General features: G+C 55.7%; 1 protein-coding gene across 3 annotated transcripts in view; it reads left to right on the top strand.

Annotated features, from left to right (window-relative positions):
• RIN3 (Ras and Rab interactor 3) overlaps window positions 1-25,906 on the top strand; it is a 78,701-nt gene that overhangs the window by 40,011 nt on the left and 12,784 nt on the right. For all 3 annotated transcript variants that reach the window (XM_040975135.1, XM_040975136.1, XM_040975134.1), the window contains 4 exons: window positions 905-977; window positions 3,785-3,876; window positions 12,527-13,981; window positions 18,938-19,246. In XM_040975135.1, the coding sequence (XP_040831069.1) occupies window positions 905-977; window positions 3,785-3,876; window positions 12,527-13,981; window positions 18,938-19,246 (1,929 nt within the window). The remainder of the gene's footprint in view (window positions 1-904; window positions 978-3,784; window positions 3,877-12,526; window positions 13,982-18,937; window positions 19,247-25,906) is intronic.

Below are 25,906 nucleotides of genomic sequence, written 5' to 3'. Positions count from 1 at the left end.
CGGATCGACTCAGCTCCAGCCATTGCCGCTGCTTGGGGAGTGAATCAACGGACGGAAGATCTTCCTCTCTGTCTTTGCTCCTCTCTGCTTATCTGACTTTCACACCACCACCACTGCCTCATGCCCTGACCCTCCTCCTGGTTTGAAGTGTGGTTTGGGGTGGACATGTGGCATAGCAGGTGTCTCATATTGGAGCACCTCAACTCTGTTTGATTCCAGCTTCTTGTTCATGTGCCTGGCAGGCAGCAGGGCATGACCCAGTTCTGGCTGTTGTGGGAATTTAGGGGGTGAAGCAGTGGATTGAAGCTCTCTGTCCATCTTTCAAGTCAATAAGAAATAAGTAAATTTGAATAATTGAATTTTACATGCATTCTAATGGAAAAACCATTATTTCCTTGCCATAAACAGATGGATGTGAATTTTTAAAAAAAAGAAGCAAAACTGTTGAGAGTAGTGTATAGAAAAAAGGCCAACATAAAATAAAGCTGTTGGAACAAAATACAAGGGGGTCTTCAAAAAGTCCGTGAGAAAAAGAGCTACTAAGGTTGCAGAAAAATTAAAGCCCCATTCATATGCTGGTTCCTGTCGCCCTCTAGCGCCCTGTTAGAGCAGGTGCAATCCTGGGGTTTTGAAAAGAGGCCGGAGTAAAAGCAGAGACTTTCTTTTAGCGCCTCCTAGTGGCCGGTGTGTGATAGCGCAGCTCCCTCCTGCTGGCGCCCCAGACATCTCCATTTCTCCTTGACATCGGGTGGGCTGCGAATGTGTGTGGGGCCAGGTGCTGTTCTGGCACCAGAATCCCACAGTGTGGAGGGCAGAGGTGCCCCTGCCAGTCCCTGGGAGCTGCTGGCTTCTTTCCCTCCTGCGTGGAGAGCCGCTCACCCAGGCTTGTCTCGTCTCTCTGCAGTGCTGTACCTGGAAGGCTCGGTCCTCGTGTTTGAGGACATCTTCAGATTGATCTCATTTTACTGCGTCAGCAGGTGAGTAGGCCAGCCTTCTGACACCCCCGGGTGCAAGGACTGAGCCCCCAGGGGCTGTGTGGTGGAGGGGGCTGAGGCGGGGCGGGCGGGCGGGAGAACATTCAAAGAATCTCATTTGTTACTTTTGCTTTGGTGATCGTTCTTTAACTGACTTAGTAGTATGTAATGAAGTACTTGAGTTTAGACATGCGTGGATCTGGAAGTTTGCTTAACTGAAAGGTTTCTTGGCAGCCATGCCTTGGGGAGGGGATCTGTGACTCCTTCCCACAGCTCCATCCCTCTGGGTACCCCCAAAAGCTGCTCTGAAATGTGCGTTCACCCCCAGACTTGTTCCTGGATGCAGGTTGCCTTTAGTAGTCCTTCCTCCCCAGTAAGGGGATCCCCACCCAAGCAGGCCACCAACTATGACTGGAGTTGAGGAGGCAGCAAAGTCCGTTGACATCATCCAGTTAGCTTTCTGTTCGGTCAATGAGTGCTCAGGTGGGTGCCCCATCACCCTGTCCCCAGCGCTGGCCCTGCATCTCCCAGGTGCCCCGGCACCCTGTCCCCAGGGCTGGCCCTGCATCTCCCAGGTGCCCCATCACCCTGTCCTCAGGGCTGGCCCTGCATCTCCCAGGTGCCCCGGCACCCTGTCCCCAGCGCTGGCCCTGCATCTCCCAGGTGCCCCGGCACCCTGTCCTCAGGGCTGCCCCGGCATCTCCCAGGTGCCCCAGCACCCTGTCCCCAGGGCTGTTCCTGCATCTCCCAGGTGCCCCATCACCCTGTCCTCAGGGCTATCCCGGCATCTCCCTGGACCCAAGGACTTGGTGCTGGGGTGTGGGTATGTCATACATTTCCCTCCAGTTCCACCTGCGTGTCTTCCCATCTCTGCACCCTGGCAAGGCTAGTGAGGAAGGTGCAGACCTCAGCCTGGGCAGCATGCCAGGCTGCACCCGTGCCACTTGGCAGGAGGTGGCGGTGGTGGCAACTGAGGAGCAGCTGCCTAGAGGGCACTGGCAGGCTTGGCACCTTCACGCTGGAGCCCGTACTCACGGGTGTTGTGGAGGGGAGAATGGGATAACCTCAGACAAAAGGAGTTAGCAGCTTGTGTCATTTCCTAGCATGCGCTGGGACCCAGGGCACTCACTCCCGGGGACCAGCTTGAGGGCCGCACCTGACCATGTGCTGACCCGGCTCTCTAGCCTTGGATCCTGCAGCCAGTCTGCAATCAAAGCTGTGGCCTCGTCCCCTGTGGGATGGGGTGAGCCCCCGGGGGTCTCTGTGCCCAGGACCTGGCACGTAGGGCACGTTCACATCCGTGGGTGGAAAGAGGCAGCCCCGTGGTGAATGCCCAGCCCGATGAGGCGTGGGGAGAGACCCAGCTCATGGGAGGGGCGTTCCTGGGCAGGCATAGTGGGGGCCTCGCAGGAGCTGTGGGATTTCAGCAGACCTGGGTGGAGGGGACAAGGGACAGCTTCAGAGGGCAGGGGCAGGCCACTGAGTGTGGGGCAGGGATCTGGGAAGGGGAAGGGGCCGAGGTGGGGAGCCAGAGGGAGCGGCAGAGTGGGCAGGGACCAGATGCATAGCGTGGGCCAAGTGACCAGGTGTTGGCGGATTGTCCTGGCGGGCAGAGGCGGGTGAGCTGAGTCACCATGCTTGCCAATGTGACACACTGGCTAATGGTGGTGGAGTTGGCAGACAGCCTCCTTTAAAATGTGGCACGGAGATCATGGCAGCTGAGCAGGGCTGAGACGGGACGGGTCTACCTGGAGGAGGTCATCAGCAGGCCTGGGGTCCCCGGGAGACTCACACCAGAGTAGCAAGGATCCACCGTCACTCTTGGCCAGTGGAGAAGCGGAAAGCCATGGCCAGGGCCTTACAGAGGGGCTGGGAATCTGCCACAGGCCCTCAACTCTGCTCCTGCTCATAGGGCTGGAGGCACCTACGGTGGCTGACCTGGCTGGGCCGGCGTGAGAGGACTGGACACTTGCCACCAGCCCCGCCCCTGCCATCTCTGCCCTCCTCTCGCTCCAATCAGCTCCTCGGGAGAGCTGCCCCACCCCCTGCAAGGTGTCAGCACTGGGAGAAGACAAGGGTCAGACAGTAGAGCCAGGAGGCCCCAGGGGAGGACACCTGTAGCCAGGGACCACCGTGCGAGGCCTCTAGTTGGTGCTGGAGTCAGCTTGTGGTAGGGTTGAACGGAGCCTGGCGAGGGGGTGGTGGGGCAGCTGGAGCAGCCTTGGGCATTGCCTATCTGCTCTGTCTTCAGAGAGAAGGACCTAACTCAGGGGATAAGAAGCCGGACCAATGGCGGGGGAGTGGGGAGAGGGGACCAGAAGGGATGTGGCTGTAAAGGGGGTTTGGTAGGGTTTGAATGTCAAGATGTGGAGTTGGAACCACGTGTCCTGGGGGCCCAGCAGTGCCACCCTCCCACCTTCCAGGCTCCAGAACCCACGTTGTAGGCTGGGCATAGCCCTTCCCATCTCTGAGCCTCAGTCTCTGTATCTTTCGACTCCTTTTAAAGCATCTCTGGTAGGGGCTTCAGGTCCCCATGCAAAGCTTTCTGACAGTGCTGCCTGGGCCCTCAGCTCTGCTTTCAAGGAAGCCCAAAGCAGGGAGAAGTGCAATGCCATGGCGCCTGGCTCCTCCCCCATGCCTCAGGGCTCTGCCTGCCAGCTCCAGGGAAATGTGCAGTCCAGGTGGAGATGCCAGCAGCCCAGGACTTGCTGTGGCTCTTGCTTCCTGGGCTGCAGGTGTGGGATTTGGGACGGGGGTGCACACAGCCTGACCCTCCCCAGCCCTGACCTGAGATCCCTGTGTCTCCACAGAGACCTCCTGCCCTTCACGCTGCGCCTGCCCCAGGCCGTCCTTGAAGCCAACAGCTACCCGGACCTCGAGACCATCTCCAACCTGGGCCTGGGTAAGTCTGTCCTCTGCTGCTTGGGAGATCCATGGACTTTGGGACCTGAAGAAATGGGTCGGCCCTGTTCCTGCGCCCAGTGACAACCTGTGCCAGAGGCTCAGTCAGAGCTGCAACTCAATCCTAGCTCCCAGCAGACCAGTCAGCCAAGCAGGGAGACTCATTCTGGGTGTGCAGTGGAGCAGGGGACAGGTCGGGGCCAGGGCACAGGGCTCAGGGAGAAGTGGAGTGGCGGTCAGAGCACGAGCTGGTTGCCAGCTATGCCCTCATCAGAAGGAAAAGCAACAGAAAGGAGGTCACCCCTGAAGACTGCCCTTCACCCCCATGGTGTGCCCCCCTGCCCAACCAGCCGACCCTCAGCACCCCTGTCCCCACCTTTCAGGAAGGGAGAGAACGGAGAGGAAGGGCCTGGAACATGCCTTGCTCCTTCTATATGTCGCCTCCGCTGAGCATGCGATAAGGATGGAGTAGGCTGGCACCAACCCAGGGCAAAGGTCTATCCGTGCAGACCCCGGGCAGTGCACCCCACCTGTCAGTGGCTGGTGCAGAGCCTGGCCAGCGGTCTGTGCACATGTGTCAGGGGTAGAGAATGGCCCGTCCAGCGCAGGACAGGGAGAACAGTGGGCAGCTGTTTCGGTAGTGTCTGCAGCTCTGAGAGCCTGGCTAAGGCCGCATGTTCCATTACACAGAGTCACTTCTAAGAGTAAAAGCAGGCAGTGAGACCCTGAGTCTCACTTGAGGGACCCCTGAGCCACCTGCGTTTAGCAGCGTCAGCTACAGCGGGCAGGCCGGCTATCACTGTGGACTGAATAGGAGAAGCCGTGGAAGAAGCAGGTGTTTGGGAAAATGTAGGGCTGACCTGAGATCCCAGGAGACACCTGCTGGTTCCCAGGGGCCCCTGGGTAGCAGTGCAAGAGGTACCCCAGGGCTGCCCCTAGTCAGGGGCTGGGCAGCAGGAGGACTCAGGCCCCTGGTGTCAGCACGTAAAGGGCATGGACAGTGCGCTCAGCTCTCTGGCTGCGCTGGCTCATTGCGTATTCAAACAGCCATGCCAAGTAGCCATCATTGTCGTTAATATCCCCATCTTAAGTCGGAGGACACCCAGGCTCAGAGTACATGGCAGAACTGGGATTTGAACTCCAGGCCGTTCAGCCCCAGCAACTCGCACCACCTCATGTTGCATTCATTCACCTCATCCCAGATTCTTCCAAGTCTTGATTACCTGGATTGTGGATTTTCGGGTGCGTTTTCCACTGACAAAGGGAACAAACACTGACCTTTACCCCGTCTGCCTGGTGTTGAGGATTTACCCTCCTGAGAGCGTCAGTGTGGCACCAGCAACAATTTTGTAATCTAAGTGCAAGGCTTCCCCGTGAGCGAGCTTCCTTCCTTCCTTCCTTTCTCTTTTCTCTCTTTCTTTTTCTTCCTTCCTTTCTCCCTCCCTCCCCTTTTTTTCTCCCTCTCCTTTATTTTTTGTGTATGCAGTATTTGTCTTTCTGTGTTCTGCATGATGACCTCTAGTAGCGTCCATTTAGCTGCAAATGGTGGCATCGCCCTCTGTTGATAGCTGAGTGATACTCCGTTGTCTGTATACACCACGTTTTCTTTCTCCAGTCACCCGGTGGTGGACATCTTCGTCGACTCCTGTGCCATTACACACATGGTGGTGCAGGTGTCACTGTGGCTTATTGTGCCCGTGTCTTTTGGATATATACCTGGCAGTGGGGCTGCTGCATCATATGATAAGCCTGTTTCTAATTTTTAAGGAGGCTCCATAATGTTTTCCACGATGGCTGCACTAATATACAGTCCGACCCACTGCCCACACCCTCAGCATTTCCCACTCTAGGATGCTCACCGTTCTGACGGAGGGAGGTTGTGGACAGCTCCCTGTGGTTGTGACTTGTCCAGGGATGCTAAGCTTTGGTCTGTGCATATGTTGTATTTCTTCTGGCGAGCTTCCCTGACATCTTATGTGACATTGATGATGCTTTCTGACCATAGCAGAGCACGTGGTGTTGTCTTGGGTGACCCTTGCAGGAAATGCATTGATAGAAGACCACACTTCATCCCAGCTGAGAGCCCTGGCAAGGAACCCCTGACAAAGCCAGGGCTGGTGCCAGCTCCTTAGCTGTGCCTCACAAGCTGCTGCTGGCCAGTGTGGAACCATGTTGGTGGGGTGCATGAGGGCATGTTGGTGGGGTGAGTCAGCCGACTGTATGTGGGGTGCAGGCAGGCATCCCAGGATTGATTGCCCCCCCCACACACACAGGGCCTGCATACCAAAGGGGCTTGGCCGCCCCCAGGCTCAGGAAATTGTATATGTGACACACATATTGCCCCTCTCCCAGGGAAGGCAATCCCCCTCCCCTGGAAGCAGAAGTAGGGAGGTGGGGTTACCCTCTGGGCTGCCACAGCAGTTCAGATCCACCTGGCAGCACTTACTTCCTGTGGCAGCTCCAGCACCAGCATGTTCTGTGCAGACCCAGGGTCCCTGGCGCAGGACGCAAGGCGGGGTTCCCAGAGCCAAGGCAAGGTGCACTTTTCAGTGTGTCCCCTGAATGCCCCAGCGATGTGGGAACCGGACGAGCATGCGCTGTCACATGCCAGAGGCTTGGGCCCCGTCAGCCTTCTCTTGCCAACGTGATGATAAGCAAGCCAACAGTGAAGTGTACCAAAAGCCTGTGTGCCCCCTGCATTGTGCTCAGTGTGTCTTGCATCGCCTAGGCAAGGGAGTCCTTCATGGCAGAGAAGAGAAAGCATGCCAAGGGGTGTGGATGACAACAGACCCAGAGAAAGGCCGGCAGTCAGTCTGCAAGAAGCGGAGATGGAAGATGAGCAGGCTTTGTGGGCAGTGGCAGCCTTCTGTGTCCAGGCTGTGCCTTCCCCGGTTCTGCTTTCACCAGCCAGGTGCCCACTCCAGCCCCTAGTCCCACCTGGCTGCTGGTCTCTCTGCAGCCTCATGAGGAGTCTTCATGATCCAGGGGAAACCGAAGGACAGCAAGAGGCAACTTCATGGACATGGGCCCACACATGAGTTATCTCATTTATTCCCACAAAAGCCCGCATATGGACCAGGAAAGAGAAACCCCAAGAATTGGAAACACATATTTACACACATATATTTTTTAATGCAGTACTGACACATGGTACAGCTTGGAGAAATCTTGAAAACATCATGCTTAGAGGAGAAGTCAGTGTTGATTCTGTCTGTGCAAAGAGTTCGGAATAGAGACAGGCCTGCCAGGGGCTGGGCACAGAGGGCAGGGAGTGGTCAGGCGTGAGTAAGGGATTTCTCTTTGCACTGATGCAAATTTTCTCAGAGTGTTGCAGTGATGGTTGCACAATTCTGTGAATGTGCTAGAAACTAAACGACTGGGGTATTTTTATTTGAAAATCAGAGAGACCAAGAGATCTTCCATCCCCTGATTCTCTCCCCCAGATGGCTATAACAGCCAGGGCTGGGCTGGGCTGAAGCTAGGAGCATGGAACTGCATCCTTGTCTCTCACATGGGCAACAAAGACCCAAGTACTGCAGCCACGCTCTGTGTTCAAGCGCAATAGCAGTGAGCTGGATCAGAAGTAGAGCAGCCGGGACTTGAACCCACTGTACAGTATAGAATGCCAGCATCATGGGCAGTGGTTTAGCCTGCACTGAAGCACAGTGCCAGCCCCTGCGATTGTACATTTTTCCTTTTAGTAAGGTCCAGCAGCTTGTTTAACTGACAAGAACTGGAACAGGATGAGGCTGAGAACAACGGGAATTCCGGCACTAGTACAGGTGTCAGAATTTTTTCTTCCAAGATGGTTGGTTCCTGCACGGCCTGTGGAAATGCAGCTTGCGGCTTGCCCTTAGTTGGGTGTGACTGGATTGTGTCTCTGGCTTGCAGCTTTCTCCTGGAGCTTGGAGTCAAGAAGTAGCCAGCTAAGAACAAAGGTTTTCTGGGTTTCCTGTTCACTTGGTGCTCTTACGATTTCTGTGACTTCATGAGGCTAGTCCATCTGTCCTCAACGTTAGCAGTTTTCAATATTCTAAAAATTCTTTACTTAGTTATTTGAGAAGCAGACAGACAGATCCCATCTGCTGAGATGGGTCCATGGCAGCCAGGGCTGGGCCAGGCTGCAACTGTGAGCTGAGACCACCACCCGTGTCTCCCACGTGGGACTCTGCTACGCCATCTGTCACCACTGCCTCCTGGTGGTGCTCATTAGCCACAAGCTGGAATCAGGCACAGCACCTGGATCCAAACCCAGGCACCTTAATAGGGAATGAAGGCATCCCAGCAGGCCACTACCCCAGACACAGCAATTTTATGTTGAATCTTTTTAGAGAATGAGTAAGAGGTGGTAAGTACTGAGAGCCACTCTGCCCTGCTGTGTGGATGGGGCTGATGTCACTGCAATTAGAGCTGGTGGATTCGCAAGCTCAGCACCACATGATGGCTCAGGGTTGAGCTGATGCAATCGAGTCCAAGGTTGACCAGGAAAAGTAGGTGACCAAAAGTACAGGCTGCATGCTGTGGGATCTTGGGATGCAAGAGCTTACAGATTGGTTGTGGCTACAAAATCAACAGAGGGTGTATCTCTCCCCTGTGCAATTTAGAGAATAATGTGTGCTGTCATTTAAAGAGTGACGTTTGTTGGCAAAGATTTAAGACATGTTGGCATTGTTTAACATGTTTAAATTTTTGTTTGTTTATTTGAAAAGAAGTTAGAGAGAGAGGAAGAGAAAGGGGTCCTCCAACTGCTGATTCAATCCCAGATAGCTGCAATGGCTGAGACTGAGCCAGCCCAAAGCCTAGAACCTTTAATTCCATCAGGTCTCCCATGTGGGTGGCAGCGGCCCAAGTATTTGGGTCATCTTCCACTGTATTACATTCCTGGGTACATTAGCAGGGAACTGGATTGGAAGTGGAGCAGCCAGGACTCGAACCTGTGACCATATAGAATGCTGGCATCAAAGGCCAACTTAACACACTGCACCACCTCCTCAGCCCCAGTATTTTTAAATATGTTTTAGAAAAGACATGTTTCCATAATTGTCCAAATGTGCATGAAACTTGCTTTTTCCTTCACATCACACAATGAAGATTGTCCCGGTTATTAAAAAATGCATTGACAATGTGACTTTGAGTGGCTGCCCAATAGCTCATCTTTGAGACACACACCAAACTATGTGCCCCCTGAACTCAGATGTCTGAGCTGTTTTCAGAGCAGCTGGAACATTCTGTCACCTTCTCCATCTCTTTTCTGCCCTGCGATTGCTGACCCAGGACTCTGCAGGACTGAAGCCTCAGTTTGCCCTGAGGGCTTGGGTTCCAGTACCTGGCACAACCCCAGTCCTGGGGACCGCAGGTGTGATCGCGTGGTAGAGATAGCTCAAGCTGAGGCTCAGCAGGCTGCCAGGCCAGCACACTGGCTATTCCCAACAGAGGACAGCACAGCGGCTGGGGAGAGACACATCCTTCTTGGAGGGCCTCTGGCAGCTCAGCCAGACTTGGCATGGTGTCACTGGGCATTGATGCCCACAGCTGTACCAATCACTGGATTGCATGACACCGAGTTCTGCTTCTCCTTGGCCTTGGCTATCTGCAGGCTGCAGAAAGATTGCCTGCTTCCTTTTTTTGAAGTAGAAAGCCTTGCACTGCCTCTGGGGTTCCCTACCAGGCCCTCAGCTCTCAGCTTCCCCTCGCTTCAGAGTGGCGCTGGCTCGGAGGCCTGTGCCTTTAGGATGCACCACCAGGTTGGACCCATTTCCTTGAGCTCCAGTTCTGCTCTCCTCCTCTCAGAAGCCAAATCTGGGCAGAAGGAAGCAAACACACCAGCCCCTTGAGGGACAGGGCACCACTGGCCACTTTTTGCCTTCATCTTCCAACTGTCTCTGTGTTTTTTTTTCTATTTGCATATATTTGTTTCATTTCATTTGAACAGGAAAGATGAAAGAGACAGAAATTTACTCCCTAAATGCCTCCAGCAACAAAGGCTGGGCCAGGCTAGCGCCAGAAGCCCAGAACGCCACCTGGGCCTCCTGGATGACAGATACCCAAGTGCTTGAGTCAGCACTTTCCAGTGTGTGCCTTAGTAGGGAACTGGGATGGACTTCAAATCAGGCACTCTAATATGGGGTTGTGGGCATCCCTGGAGCAATGTCTCTGCCCCTACACCAAACACCTGTCCCTCCTCTCGCTCTTGTCCTCAGCCATCTTCCCTGGGGCCACCCAGGGTCCTAGACCTCAAACCCTACCTCCTCCTGAAGTTAATCCACACCGTCACAGGGGCTGAAAGGCACCTGGTGGCAGCGTTATCATTCCCTCTGAAAGTCAGAATCTTGTGGCGGTATCAGAAACAGAGAATGACAGGCCCAGTGCTGGTCACTGTCATCAAGGTGTATACCCACGGGGGCAGGGCACACAGGACAGGGCAGCTGACACGAAAAGGCACCAGGAAGCCTCCACCAAACAGGCCACTATGACCTGACTCTTCAGAGGAGTAGAGAGGGCGGGAGACTTTGTGCAGAGGGCACGGCTTCAGCCAAGACCTGCAGGTGGGGCAGCACACGACGTGCTGAACGCTGGCTGAAGAAACTAGCTCAACAGACTGCTTGGTCTGACATGGCATTCCAGGGAGGGGAAGGGGGGATGGGAGAGGGGTCTGCAGCCATGACCCAGGCATGCAGTGATGGGAGGCAGTGTCCAGGCACCGCTGGGCAGTTCCCACGCTGCTGCCACGACACTGCCAAAGGGACAGTCTTGTGGGAACCTGGAGGTAAATGCCCTACATCCAACCTTGGTCCATGCGGAAGGTTGCCAGGATCACCCTGGCTGCCCCCGGCCACTTGACTGCACTTCACTTACCCCTGCACGGGACCGGCACACCTGTGTGGACTGTGCAAAGCGCCTGGAGCGGGAGCCTGCCCTAGAGGCCTCAGAGCCCAGGTCGTGGCAGAGCTCGCCTTACACACTGTCACGTGCACAGAGCTTCACATGTTGGAAAGCAACATGTCACAGTTGGTCCTTGTGTGACTGAGGCAGCTGTTAACCATGTCACCTTCTCCTCCCCACCGGCTCCAGACATGGGGTCTCTGCCAGGACAGGACTGAATGGAGACCCTGTAGCTGGGTACATCCATTTCTCAGGAGCCCCTTGGTTGTGTGAGTGGAAAGTTTGTGACCCACTGGTCTCCTTTCTTCTAGTGTCAGGTGCTTCCCGGTTCAGGGTATGCACGCACACACACATACACACGCCACTCGCCAGTGCTGGGTACTGGGAGAGTCGTAAGCAGGAAGTGTCACAAGTTCCTGTGAAGAAGGGGGTGCACATGCAGGCTTCAGAGCCGGTCCCACTTGGGGTCAATCCCAGACCCTTCACTCCCCTACCCTGGACCTCAGCCCACTCCCTGAACTCCAGCTTGCTGAGCCGCTTAGCTCTGTCCGTGACATGCAGCAAGTCTGAGATAACCTGAGATACCCCAGGGAAAGAGCAGCCATGGTCTTGGTGTGGATGTATCTGGCCCAGAAGGAGGGAGCCAACGCTGAGCACCTGTTTACCCCGTTCCCAGCACTTATGCACCTGCCTGGTAATTTCTGAAACTGACCAAGGAGTGCCTGGGTGCCTGGTGTGTCTGTCCAGGAGGTGCCGCTTGCCTGAACTCAGCATGGCCTATGAACCCATTGAAAGTGCCTTCTGGACACTGTGTCGCAGGCCCTTAGGCGAGGGCCCTGAGTATCCACCAAGACCCACACTCCTGAGTCAGGCTGGTCCTGCTGGCGGCAGCTGTGGGCTGAGGTTGGAGTCGGTCAAAATGCTGTTGTCCCACATGGAGCCCAGACCCACTTGCTTAGCATCCAGGTGGAGCTCCCCTACTCGGGCAGTCAGGCCTGATCCCAGCAGCCCCACCACCTTCCTGTGGGTAACAGCTGTGGTGGCCCTCTCTGATATGATGGTGTCTCTTTCTACCCCAGGTCCCAGGTTCTGTTGGAACCTGCGATTTAAAGGTGGTAGTATGAGGCCTTAAAAACCCCACAGCACAGGTGGGCATCTGGCCTGGCTGTGAAGACACTTGAATCCTACGCTGGAGTGCCTGGTTTCAATTCCCAGGCACCTGCCAGCATGCAGCATTTTGGGACACAGCAGGTGATGGCTTAGATACTGGGGTCCCTGCCACCTGTGTGAGAAACCTGGATTAAGTTCCTGTTTGCTGGCTTCAATCTGACCTGGTCCCAGCCATTGCAGACATTTGGGCAGTCAATCAGCCGATAGGAAATCTCCCCCTTTTTCTGCCTCTCAAATTAAAAAATAAGTCAATAATGAAGATTTTTCCTCTAGGTGTTAAAAAATATATAGGCAATAAAAGCCAAGCACCATGCCTGGGCTGGACCTCCAGGCCACACTTCCTCTCTGTCCCCACCGTTCTGACCATACCAGCATGGTCCGGCTTACACACCCTGCTGTACCCAGGGTGGACTTTCAACTCAGAGAGAGACGGAACTAAGGCTGAGCCGTGTCACCTCCGCAGCCCCACCCCAGTGCTGCTGGGAGGAAGGCATGGGGCCTCCCCCCTTCGGGGGCAGGAAGTGGTGGGAGAGGCTCAGATGCACCCAGAGGGGCTGTGGCCTGGAGGCTGAACGCCTGTCGCCCGCTGCTTCCCACAGGCTTCTGGGACTCCTCGCTGAACACCCGGCCGCGAGGTCATGACAGCCCGGCACAGCCACCCCGAGACCCGGCCCCCGGTGCCCCTCCGGCTGCCAGCTCCAGGTTTCCGGTGCTGTCTGGGAACTGCTCCTGCGAAATAGAGCTGTCGGTAGGAAGTGACCGCCTGTGGTTTGTGAACCCCCTTTTCATCGAGGACTACGGGGGAGCCCTACCCTCGGACCAGCCGCCCCCCGGGAGCTGTCCTGCATGCCCCGCGTCCCCCACCTCTGATGCTATCTCACCCACCACCCCGTGGGCTCCACGCCGCCCACCACCACCGCCGCCACCTCCAGCACCTGCCTTGCAGCCCGTGCTCCCTGCTGCTGCTCCTGTGGGTCCTCCGCCGGCTCTCCACCACCCAGCCGCAGCCCCCCTTCTTGCCCCCCATGCTCCTGGCCCCCCAGACCACCCAAGCCAGCCACCCATGACAGCCTGCGAGAGGCTCCCACATCCTGCCTCAAGCCTGGGGGCTCTCAGGGAGGAGGAGGTGCCGCCCGGGGGAGCCCCCAGCCCCTCGCCCCTGGCAGCTGCTCCTCCTCTGCCAGCCAAGAAGGGCCTTCCCGCCGTGCCCCCCAGACGCCGCCTCTCGGAGAGGGCGTCCCTGGAGGACCAGAGTGGGGGAATGGCAGCGACGCCCCTCAGCTCGCCTCCCCAGGGGACTTTGGGCAGCCCTGGGGACCAGCCTCAGAGGACAGCAGAGCAGGGCCAGGAAGCAGAAACCAAGGCCAACAATCCGGGCGTGGTGCCAGAGCTGCCAGGAAAGACCAGGCAACCCCCAGTCCCGCCCCCAAGGAAGAAGCGGGTCTCCCGACAGCTGGCCTCTGCCCTACCCAGCCCTTCTGAGAGCGCCAGGCTCCCCACGCCACCGGAGGAGAAGCCCACGCCGGGAGTCCCCAAAGAAGTCCAGAGCCCTGCCCCGCAGCGCCACCATGCCCAGGCCTGTGCCCGTCCCCACAGTTCCCCAGAGTTCAAGGGCTCGCTGGCCTCCCTGCGGGACAGCTCGGGGGCGTCAGCCTTGGCCGGGGATCAGGATTCCTACTCCACCAGCAGCACGGAGGAGGAGCTGGAGCAGCTCAGCCTCCCCAACGTGAAGAAGAAGCCAACGATGATTCTGGGCAAGGCGCGCCACCGCCTCAGTTTCGCCAGCTTCACCAGCGTCTTCCAGGCCCTGCTTTCCAACGACCGCAAGCTCTACAAGCGGGTGGTGGAGCTGGCGCAGGACAAGACCTCGTACTTCGGCAGCCTGGTGCAGGACTACAAGGTGTACAGCCTGGAGATGATGGCACGCCAGGACTCGAGCACCGAGATGCTACAGGAGATCCGCACCATGATGACCCAGCTCAAGAGCTACCTGCTGCAGAGCACGGAGCTCAGAGCCCTGGTGGACCCCGCCCTGCACTCAGAGGAGGAGCTCGGTCAGTGTGGAGGGGAGGTGGGAGGACGGGGAGGGTCCGGTACCCCGTTCTCATCCCAAAAAAGGGACACGTGTGGCCTCCCCAGCTGGCGCCAAATGTTGGCTGTGGACACAGAGCCACACCCTTGGCTAGAAAATCAAATCCAACTACATACAAGAGTGCATTACTGAAGTTTAAAGACAGCTTGGGGGGGGAGGGCACACGCAGACACACACACACACACACAGCCTGAGCGTAGTTTTTTCCTAATAGATATTTTTCTCTTTAAGGATCTCTTGTGTTTCTGGGGGCTGGTGTTGTGGCTCAGTGGCCTAAGCTGCCACCGGCACCATCTCACAGGCTTTGTATTATTCACACCTCCTCACTGCCCACAGCCAATTCCTCTCTTGTCGCTGTAGGGCAACAAAGGCTGTGCCCCCTGTGCCTCAAGGCAGGACTGCTGTGTGACTCAGTTTCTGATGCCAGCACTTGGGAGTCCCTCTCACTCCTTTTCCTGCCTACTCACTGCTCTGCCCACTCCTTGTCTGGTCACCCTCCCCGCCCTCACCCAGCCTGCTCCACCACCAGCCACTCTCAAGCCTTTGTTGATGGAGACCTACAGTGAGCAAGTGTCTGCATTCCACTTCACCCCTAGGTAAATGCTTGAAAGGCCCGGTGGTGAACACACCAGCTTCCTTGGCACCGGTTACTTGGTGAGCAGCCACTGCCCTCAGCCCGCCAAGTGCCACCCTCCCTGGCACCCCCATTTGGCCACTCTAGGGTCACTGCAGGCCACAGGAAGGGGCATGTGGACCTCTGCCACACGGTGGCTTCTTAATCCTTCTTGGAAAAGAAGTGAGAAGTGATAACGTCTCACAGCGCTGTGGATTTCTTTCTGTTTTTTTTTTTTTTTTTTTTTTTTAAGATTTATGTATCTGTTTGATAGAGTGACAGAGGGGGAAGAGAGAGAGAGAGAGAGAGAGACTGCTTTACCCCTCCAATGACCACATCAAGCCAGGGCTGTCTAGGCTGAAGCTAGGCACTAACCCTCACCTAACCTTAACCTGAGCTCCGTCTAGATTATTCACATGAGTGCCAGGGGCTCAGGCACTCAGACTGCCATCTGATGCCTTCCAAGAGCACCAGCAGGAAGCTAGATCGGCAGCCCAATAGCTGGGACACAAACCAGTGCTCTGGTCTGGGACGCCGGCGCTCCAGGCAGCTTAGCACACCATGACACCAGTCCCCATCTCCCCCCTTGGAAAGGTAGAAAGACATGCCGACAGAGACATGCAGTCTGCTGGCTTGGCTATGGCCCAGTCACCCCTGCACAGTCGGGACTGGGCCAAGCCAGAGTCAGGAAATGGGAATTCAAGTCAGGTCTCCCACAAATGTGGCCGGGATACATGTCCTTGAGCTACCACCTGCTGCCTCCTGGGGTACACAGGAGGCTAGAATTGGGGGGCAGAGCCAAGATTTGTTCTTTTTTTCCTGTTTTTTTTTTAAGATTTATTTTTATTGGAAAGGCAGATTTACAGAGAAGGAGAGACAGAAAAATCTTCCATCCATTGGTTCATGATCCAAAGCCATGAGTCATGGGTTTCTTCTGGGTCTCCCATATGGGTGCAGGGTCCCAAGGCTTTGGTCCATCTTTTACTGCCTTCCCAGACTGCAAGTATGGAGCTGGGTGGAAAATGGAGCATCTGGAACATGAACCAGTGCCCATATGGGATCCCGGAGTGTGCAAGGCAATGATTTAATCACTGAGCCATCACACCAGGCCCCAGAGACAAGATTTGAACAGAGTCACTCCAGTGTAGGAGCAGGTGTCCCAAGTGGCTCCTCAGCCTACCCTGGGGCAGTGGGATTTTGGTAACAGACTGCAGAAGCTGACCCACTGGCTGGCAGTAGGATGGACTTGAGATCTGAGCCCAACAACTGCCTTGCTAAGAGACCAGTGCTGTGTACGTGGTACAGGAGTCCTGGGACTGCCCGGCAGGATGTTCAGGGGCTCCCTGAGCAAGGCTCCCCTGCAGCAACCTAGGACCTAGGTCATAAGCTGGGTCACAGAGTCACAATGAAGTTGGCTGTGCCCCGCAGGGCTCGCCATCTGCGTGGGTCAGTTGACAGCATCTTATGTGTGCCTCAGACACTGCCTCGGGACTGGAGAACACAGTGAGCAAGACAGCCCCAAGTTGCCATCCTCAGGGATGGGATGGGCAAGGGAAGACCAGCAAACAGCCAGAGCTTGCTAAGTGAGCTCCAGGGGAGGACCTATCAGTGAGCACAAGCTCAGAGAACCACTGGCTTGACAGAGGTCACAAGGGCCTTGCGCCTCACCCAGCACTGACTTTTCCCAAAGACAGGTTCAAGTGACAGGGTTTAAGTCCAAGAATGAGTGGTGTGGGAGACAGTGCAGGTACAGAGGTGGCTGAGTTCTGGGTCTGCCATGAAGATGGAGCCGCACGGTTGGCTGAGCAGTGAGCAATGGGGCAGAATGAGGACGGGGCAGCTGCGTCTGTCCCAGACAGGAGGGCCACCTGGGAGCTCATTCTAAAGCTCTGGAGAGCCAAGTATGTAGTTCTGGGGAAGTGTGAGCTGGAGATAAACGTCTGAGGGTTGTCAGCACAAATCACGCCATGGGACTGGGTGAGATCATCCGAGTCAGAAGCCCGAGGGCATGGAAGGACATGAAGGAGTGTGGAAGGACATGAGAATCTTGGAGTGGCCCAGAGAACTCTGACTGGCCCTGCCTTCCAGAGAGAGACATTAAGAGCTGGGGTCTACAGGAGGAGAAAGAAAGGTCTATGCAGTAGGAGAGAGTGATGGGAGGGCTTGCTTTCCAGAGAGACAGAAGAGTGTGGACTGGGGGCTGCAGCCAGGGGACCACAGGGCTGCGGGCATGGACTGGGGGCTGCAGCCAGGGGACCACAGGGCTGCGGGCATGGACTGGGGGCTGCAGCCAGGGGACCACAGGGCTGCGGAGGTCAGGTCGAGTGACCTGCAGGTGGGACAGGCAGAGGGAGGAAGTAGCAGGCACATCCTCCCTCTGGAGGCTGAGCCAGCGGCTGGGACAGGGCACGGCCAGCAGCAGATGGCCCCCAAGGAGTGGGAGGCTGGAGCCGCAGGTGCAGGCATCCCACACTCCAATGACGACCACCTAAGCCCAGCAGCCTTGGGCTCCTGCTCGGTGAATCATCCCCATGACACAGAGCCAGTGCAGGGCTCAGCTTCAGACCGGTGAACTGACCCTTCCTCTCGCTCTGCCCCTGCACCCAGAGGTGCCTAGGGGATCTGGTGGCCCCAACAGGAGAGGAGCTTGAGGGGCTGGGTGCAGCCCTGTCTTTAGGTGGGCAGTAGTGGCCATCGTGGCGGTAGTGCAAGGACCAGGCTAGCTGCAAAGGACAGGTCACCACCAGGCAGCATCAGGTTTTTGAAATCAGACACAACTAAGTGTTCTTTCAATAGAGTCAGGCATTCATTTATGTGTTCAACCTGCCATTTAGCCACATTTGTAACTGATTTGAAAGACAGTGATTAGCCGTCTGCACATTCATTCCCCACATGCCCGGCAGCCAGGGCTAAGCCGCCAACTCAGTCCAAGGTTCCCGCATGCCTGGGCAGGAGCTCAACAACTTGACCATCACTCCCTGCTGCCTCCTCGGGCATGCATTACCAGGAACCGGGAATCAGAGTACAGCCAGGACTTGAACTCAGGCATTGTAATATGGCATGCAGGTGTTCCAGCCAACGAGTTACCTGCTATGTCCAGTGCCTGCCCAGCCTTAAGTATTGAAAAAGCAACATCCCAGAGTCTTTCCACCAGTCATTTACTGAGTACCCTGTCCCTTGGCATACAGCTGCCCGGGTTGTCCACTGCACAACTCCAGCATGAATAGGGCACTGTGTGGATGTGTGTGGATGGGCAGCCCTGTGAGGGTTTACTGTATGCGAGGCTGTGTAGAAAGCGTTAGGATACAGTGACAGGTCAGGAGGAAGCGACTTCTGAGTCTGTGGAATAATGGAAATAAAAGCTAACTTGGAAGTAGGCATTTAACCCCATGTCGGAGGGCCTGGATTTGAGTCCAGTTTCCCAGCAAAGCAAGTTCTGGGAGACAGTGCTGATGGCTTAAGTGACGGACTCCCCACTCTCCCACCCATGGCGGGGGCTTGGATTGAGCTCAGGGCTTCTGGCTGTTTAGCTCCAGCTGTTTGGGCATTTAAGGACTGTAGCAGTGGTGAGCCCTCTCTCTCTGTCTCTCTCTTTCTAACTCTTGAATAGTTACACAAACATTGCTTTTAAAGAGAAGGCTTTGGACCCAGCACAATGGCTTATTGGCTAAACCCTCACCTTGCATACAACAGGATCCCATATGAGTGTTGATTTGTGTCTGGATCTTCCACTTCCCATCCAGCTCCCTGCCTGTGGCCTGGAAAAGTGGGAAAGCAGTCAAGGATGGCCCACAGCCTTGGGACCCTGTACACACATGGGAGACCCGGAGGAAGAAGCTCCTGGCTCCTGGCTTCAGATTAGCTCAGCTCTCACCATTGTGGCCACTTGGGGAGTGAACCAGTGAATGGAAAATCTTTTTCTCTATCTCCTCTCTGTAAATTTGCCTTTCCAATGGAAATAAATAAATCTTTGAAAAAAAAAAGTAAGAATTTTAGGTGCAACCATTTTGAAACCCCTGCCTGCCTACAAGGAGTCTACATGGATCTGAGAATCATTTTGCACCAAAGTAAACTCATCTTTGCCTTCTGTCTTCCCTGGTGCTTTTATAAATGCTCCCTGGGACTCCTGTGCCAGAATGTATGCTGTGTGGCTCCTGTATCGCACACTCCCCCGTTGCATGTGCCAGAACCCCAGGGTCTAATTGCCAGGGCTGTGGGCATAGCCTCCAGGGACCAGGGCCTGAGGGTGGCAGCAGGATCCCTGGCAGGGTGCCCTCATGCTCGCCTGCCACTGTGCACCTGCAGAGGCGATTGTGGAGTCAGCCCTGTACAAGTGCGTCCTGAAGCCCTTGAAGGAGGCCATCGATTCCAGCCTGTACGAGATCCACAGCAAGGATGGCTCCCTGCAGCAGCTCAAGGACAACCAGCTGGTGGTCCTGGCCACCACCACCACCGACCTGGGCATCACCACCAGCGTGCCCGAGATGCCCACCATGGAGAAGATCCTGCAGAAATTCACCAGCATGCACAAGGCCTACTCGCCTGAGAAGAAGATCTCCATCCTGCTCAAGACTTGCAAGCTCATCTACGACTCCATGGCCCTCAGCAACCCAGGTAGGACCCGATGGGCAGCCTGGAGGAGGTGGACTTGGGTGGAGGAGCTGAGCAGAACCTGGGGCTGTGTCCCCTATGCTACAAGTCTGTCAAAGCCCTGGCATTCTAGGTGCAGGGCTGGGGTGAGGATCCAGGATGTAGCCAGCAATCCCAGGGGATCTTGCTCATCTGATGGGGGAGGTAGTTAATTGGCTAAAGCTGGGGACCAGGAGGAGGCCCTGAGCAGCTGAAGCTCTGTAGGCCAGGAGGGAGTCTGCCCTTCATGTGCCTGTGCAGGAGTTAAGGAAAGGCACAGGGCAGCTGAACTGCAGCACAGCAAACCGGGTACAGAGCAGCCGAGGCACAGCGTCCCATGGCGCTGCAGGCTTTTATAAAATCACCACCTGGGGCTCATCAGGCAGGGTCTGTCCCAGGCCTCCATCTGCCCGCTGCCCTCTCTGAGTGCTTGTCTGAATCCCAGGTTCTCCTTTTCTGTAGGGACATGGTGGCTCAGTGTTAGGGACTCTCCCTCCCACAGCGTGACCTCATCTTAGCTAATTATATCCACAATGTTGCCATTTCCAAATAAGGCAGGAATTTTCAGTGCAGAGCATGCCCCGTGAGTGTGAAGGGAGCGCAGAGCAGTCCATAGCGGGGGGCCGTGAGCAGTACTAGGGATGACCACCCAGGCCACGGGACAGGAGCACACGGGTGTGGGTCTGGGTTGACGTGCACAGCATGGTGGCCAGAAGTAGCTGCTCTGGACGGCCTTGGCCCAGCTGAGGGCTGGCAAGGACTAGCCAGGAGCCTGCTCTGACCGTCTTAGAGCGAGGCAGCCCTGGGTTTATAGCAGCGAGGATGCAGAGGCAGGCTCAGAGGTGCCCTGTGCATACGGGGTAACAGCAGCAAGACTGGATCAGGCAAGAGAGGGTCAGCGTCCCATGGGACCCTCTGCTGGAGGGTGGGGGGACACACAGGCTGTTCCAGGGACTCAGCTGTGCCTCTTTCTGGCTGTGTGACCAGACTCCCATCACTTGGCAGCCTCAATTTCCCCTTGTGCCTGTGGCACAGCCTGTCATTTGTCTGTGACTGGCGGCCAGCATGTACTCTAGTTACAGCTCTCCCTGGCCAGATGTCTGATACCATCTCCCCAGGGCCCCAGCAGGCTAGGGCTTGGCAGTCCCCCACCCCTACCTCGGGCATCGGCATGGAGACCACCTGGGGAGGGCAAAGGGCTGTTCTCTTCACAGTCTCAGTCCCCATTGTTAGTACTGATGCCCAAACACCTGAAAGTTTGCAAAGGAGCTGTTTGCTTTGCTGAAAATTTCCTAGAGAGCCAGGTTCTGGGATGGGCAGGATGGAAATGAAAGGTGGCAGCAGCTAGAACCCAGGCACCAGGTGCTGCTGGCAGGTGGACCAGCACCCCTCAGAGGGGGCGGGGCTGCTCCTTCCTCTGGGGGAGGGGAAGAGGGGAGGCGGGGTCTCTGCCAATTCAGAAGCCAGGCCCAGACATCCAGACTCTGAGTCATGAAGGTCAGGTCAAGGTGAGGCTCAGTGTTCTGCAGTAAAGAGGCTGAGCTTTGGTGCTCTAACTTTGGGCCCTGACAAGTGCATGAAAGAGGGTTAAGATGGGACAAGGAGTGGGACAACCCATGGGAAGCACAGGGTCAGCTTCCTGAGCCTCGGTCTTCCCACCCAAAAAAGGGAGCTGGGACTGCCTCTCCCAGGGTGCTTAGAAGGCTCGCCAGGGGCCCAACATATGGCACAGGACAGGTCAGGCTCTGGGCCAGCCTCACCCCAAGCAATCCTGCAGGTCCCTGTTTGATAGTCAAGCTTTGGTCTGAGACACGCTCTTTTGAAATGTTTCATTGGGGAACCATTTCTGACTTCAGAGTCCCTGACATGGAAATGGTGCCTGGGCCAGGGACATTTGTGTGCTCTCGTCCTCTATGTCCTTTGTGGACATGATTTGGGTTCTGCATCGGATGCATCTGCACCCTCACCCCCGAGTGACTGTGGGACCTGTGTGATCAGATGCGCCTCCCAAGCCAAGCTGTCCATCTCCCAGATGCCCCTGGGCTGTGTCGTCACCAGCTGTCCTTCTTAGATGTTGCCTGGCCTCCTAAGAACCTGTAAGCATGTCTCCCTCCTCCAGTGTGGGGTCCCCTGAAGGGCTGCAGTGTGGAATTTTCTAGAGCCTCTCTCCATTACTGGTAGCATGAATGTGAGAAAGATGGGTTGTCCTCCCCACCTTTACCCTTTGCTAATGGAAGTTCCTCATCTGGGGTCGGGCAGCCATTTCCTCCAGATTAGATCCTGGCTGGGTCTTATCAACCAGATCCCAAAAGACTCTTCCATGCTCTTCCAACTTTAACAATCAGTGGCTTGCAGAGCTCTGACTCCCACCTGCCTCTGCCTCGGGCACCCAGTGTCAGTTCCTGCTGCTCCAAGTGTTCACTGGGGACCCCAGGAAGCAACAGGGCTCCTGGCTGTATCCCACCCACCTCCACTGACCTGCAGCATCCACTGTCCAGCTCATCCTAGCTCTGCTTCCAGAGTGCTTAGGGCCCAGCCTCTAGGATGGGGACACATGATGCTAGTAGCCGCAGCCTAACACAGTCACCCACAAGCACCCCCTGGAAGCAGGAAGGCAGCAGGGCAGAGGGCAGAGGGGAAGTGGCCGCTGGTGACACCTATTAGAAACAAGAAAAAGTGGGTAGACTTAGACACACAGATCAGATCTTTCCAGAAAGATGGTTTGTTGTTGTGCCCATGCTACAGATGGACCTGGTACATGCCAGGAATTGTCTCCCTGCAAAGCCCGTGCTGCTAGGCAGACAGCCAGCCTGGGAGCTGACCCCAAGTTGACATTTGAGTCTCACTCGGGGGCATCTTCCATGAGGCCAGGGCTAGAGTCCTGGGTCAGGTGTGTTGCAGTTCTCAGTAGCAAATGGCTCTGGAGAAACTTGGCTCTCATCCGGTGGTGGTGAGTCAACTGGGTTCCTCCTGGGCTTCCGTGAGACTTGGTAAGAGAAGCTTCTGGATTACGAACTAGCGCTGTGGCATTGCAAGTTAAGCTACCGCCTCCTGTATCAGCACTCCACAAATGGCATTGCTTTGAGATATGTCTGCTCCACTCCCAATCCAGCTCCCTGCTTATGGCCTGGGAAAGCAGCAGTGGATGGCCCAAGTGCTTGGGCCCCCACACCCACATGGGAGACCCAGAGGAAGCTCCTGGCTTTTGGCTTGGGTCTGGCCCAAGTGATCATTTGGAAGTGAACCAACAGATGTGGTCTGTCTCTCTTCTCTCTCTCTCATTCTCCCTCTCTGTCTCTGTGGCTCTGCCTTTTGGGTAAATAAATTTTAAAAGAAGAACTTTCGCATCCATCTCTCCCATTATTTTGGCAACCTACCTCCATAAAAAAAAAATTTATTTATTTAAAAATCAGAGTGACAAAGAGAGGGAGAAATAGAGAACAAGGGTACTCTTTCATCCATTAGTTCATGCCCCAGATGGCCCCAAATGGCCCAGGGCTGGACTGGGCTGAATCTAAGAATCTAGAGCTACTTCTGGGTTTCCCACATGGATGCAGGGACCCAAACACCTGGACCATTCTCTGCTGCTCTCCCAGGGAGCTGGACTGGAAGTGGAACAACCAGGATCCGAAACAGTGCTCCCAGGTGGGATGCTGGCCCAACCCCCACCAGGACGAAGGCTGGCCCCAGTCATTCTGGACTCTTTGATGTCCAACAGCAGGTGCTGTCATTTGGGGAAAATAGATAGATCCAAGCCCAGGACCCCCTTTAGGTGGGACAGGGAGGGATAAGGATGTGGGATAAGGAGGAAGGATAAGGATAGGGATAAGGATGTGAAACTTTGGCTGTCAGGAGCAGGAGACCTGCCAGGGGGCGCTGAGGCCGACTTCACTCTGGCTCAGTCCCAGCCTTTGCCAGCATTGGGTTGTGAACCAGCAGTTCCCACTCCACTTCCCATTGGGTTGTGAATCTCTCTCCTTCTGTCTCTTTGCCTTTAGAAAAACAAAGCAATTGACAAGACTTTTAACATCTCTGTTTAAAAAGCTAAGCTGATTGTTGATAATGTGTGTCTGTTGGTGGGAGATTTGTTTCCAGCACATTGTGGGGTTCCCACCAGTCTGTGTGAGATGGATAGATACAGTCCCCCCGAACCCCACCACCATGTCCAATCCCTCGAGTTGATTTCGTGCTTGCATCAGTTGAATCCCATGCAGAGGGCTAGGCTGGGTGCCATGCAGGGGTCCAGCCAAGAGGGGCACTGGAGGTCCCCTGCCTTGCTCCTCCGCCCCACCACAGAAGCATAATTGAGGCCCTGACCTGTCACCTTGGGAGGTGTCCTAGGCCACGCCCCCCACCTCTCAGGATAATTGGATCTGCTATTCAGCGCATTCCAGTAACTCAGCAGGTGCCACACTGTGCTCTTTGCTTCAGCCTTATCTTTTCACCCTCACCACCACCCCATGGACTATGACACTCTCATTGTCAAGACAGCTGAGGCTTGAAGAGATTTCAGATTACACCTGACAGGGGATTGTGGGCTGAGGCTTTAATCCGGGACCCAAGCTCAGTGGCTGCCTCTCCCGCCTCTGCAGCTGGTCTTTCTCAGGAATCCTGGAGTCGGGGATGAGTGGGCAAAGGTGGACCCAGCTGCGCTGCCTCTGAAGTCTTAAGGCTTTTCCTGCCAGACAGGTGGGGCCTCTGTGTCTCGAGGCCGGCATAGTTGCCAGGCTGAGCTCTCTGCAGGGAGCCGAGTGGGAGCTGGTACCTGCGGCGGGGAGGGGGCAGCCTTGCTCAGAGCAGCAGCACTTTCCTTGGAGCATGTGGCAGAGGGAGACACTCTATGCTGAGCACCCTTCAGCTCATTTGTATGGGAAGGAGAGCTTTCTTCTCCAGCATCTTCCAGCAGGTGGTACATGCATTAATAATGACCGCTTAGCGAGCTTCCTCTGCCCCTGCAAGTGGCACACAGCTGGAACCGGCAAGAAGGTAGCTGGTTGTAGCCGGCAGGGCTCTCAGATGCACAGCCAGGTGGGTGTGACCTCTGACCCACACACCACAAGTGTTCACATCACTGGGTTATACTGTGGTGGCATCCAGCATCCCAGGGGCACTGCCTAAAGTTTCTGAAGTCTCCCTGTGCGTAGGGTTGGACCTAGGAGCCCAGGTTTCCCAGAAAGCTGGAGGCAGCCCTGGCAGCTCGGGGAGCTGGGCACGCCTTCCTCACCATGAGACTGAATTTGCTGAATGGAAGGCTATGCGTGAATGGGCGTGCTGTGTAGACTGGCACCAGCTCAGGGGAGCTGAGAGCTTTTCCTTTCAACTGCATGTTCATTTTGCCAGCTTGCAAGTGGCCATGGTGGAAATAACTTGCAGCATGAGATCTGGCCTTTTGCTGAATGTCAGGGCTGTCTGTTCCCCCCAGAGAGCCTGTTGGGAAGCCCTCCCTAGCATGCCACTGCCCAGGCTCGTGTAGACCTCACTGTCCATGCTCGTGACCCTGACTCTGGCCAGGAAGTGGAGTCCAATGAGAACATACTCGGCTTCTGTTCAGTCCCCTGTCAGCATCCTATATCCTTGGCCCAGTGCTGGGGTCTGGAATAGCCATGATGGGCAGAGGCTCAGAGAAGCTTAATGACTTGCCCCAGCTCACACAGCCTCCATCCCTGCCACTGGAGAGCCCCCAGGGTGAGTAAAAAAAAAAAAACAACAAGCACTAAAGCAGTCACAAGAGGGGAGGGCTGGGCTGTGACTCAGGGGTTCCAGGGCTGTGCAGGAGGCTCACGTGGGATACCTGGGAGGATTGCCACCACTCTGCTTGTAACCTAGCTGCCTGTCACTGCGTGCCGTGCAGACAGCAGTGAGGGCTGCAGGTCTCAGGTCCCACCCATGGTGGAGATCCAGAGTAAGCTCAGGCCTCCCGATTTTGGCCTGGCCCAGCTGATGGGGAGGGAACCGGAAGATGGAAGATTCTTTTAAAAAAAAGACATCAGATTTACAGAGAAAAGGAGGGACAGAGAGAAAGATGAAAAATCTTCCATCCACTGGCTTACTCCCCAAGTGGCTACAGCCAAGACAATCTGAAGCCACGAACCAGAAACTTCTAGGTCTTAAACGCAGTGCAGGGTCCCAAGGCTTCAAGCCATCCTCTACTGCCTTCCCAGGCCATAAGCAGGCAGCTGGATGGAAGCGGAACAGCTGGGACACAAACCGGTGCCCATATGGAATCCCAGCACTTGCAAAGTGAGGATTTAACCATTGAGCCATTGAGCCAGGACCATGGAAGATGCTCATATTCTCTCTCTTCCTCTCCCTCCTTCCTGCTCCTTCTCCCTGGCTCCCTCTCTGCCTTTCAAATAATTTTTTTACAACATTAAACGAGCAAACAAAAAAGTGTAGGAGGTAGAGCAGGAACCATCCAAGCGTGCAGGAGGATGTGGGAGATGACAAGGAGAAGTGGGCAGGGGGAGGCAGCGGGTGTCCCAGGCAGAGGGATGGTGATGTACAGCAGGTGGAGGAGGGGCGGTGTTCCGAGTTCAGGGACTGGCCTGTGACGCAGCACTGTGGCATTTCTGTGGGAGGCCGATGGAGGCAGAACGCTGTTCGGGGTGTGAAGCACTGAGAATGGGTACAATCCAAGAGGGCTTC

Source organism: Ochotona curzoniae, unplaced genomic scaffold, assembly GCF_017591425.1.
Source record: "Ochotona curzoniae isolate NIBS_2020 unplaced genomic scaffold, NIBS_Ocur_1.0 contig_2688, whole genome shotgun sequence".
Classification (NCBI taxonomy): domain Eukaryota; kingdom Metazoa; phylum Chordata; class Mammalia; order Lagomorpha; family Ochotonidae; genus Ochotona; species Ochotona curzoniae.
The sequence above is the reverse complement of the archived record's forward strand: the minus strand, read 5'-3'. Positions and strand labels throughout refer to the sequence as shown.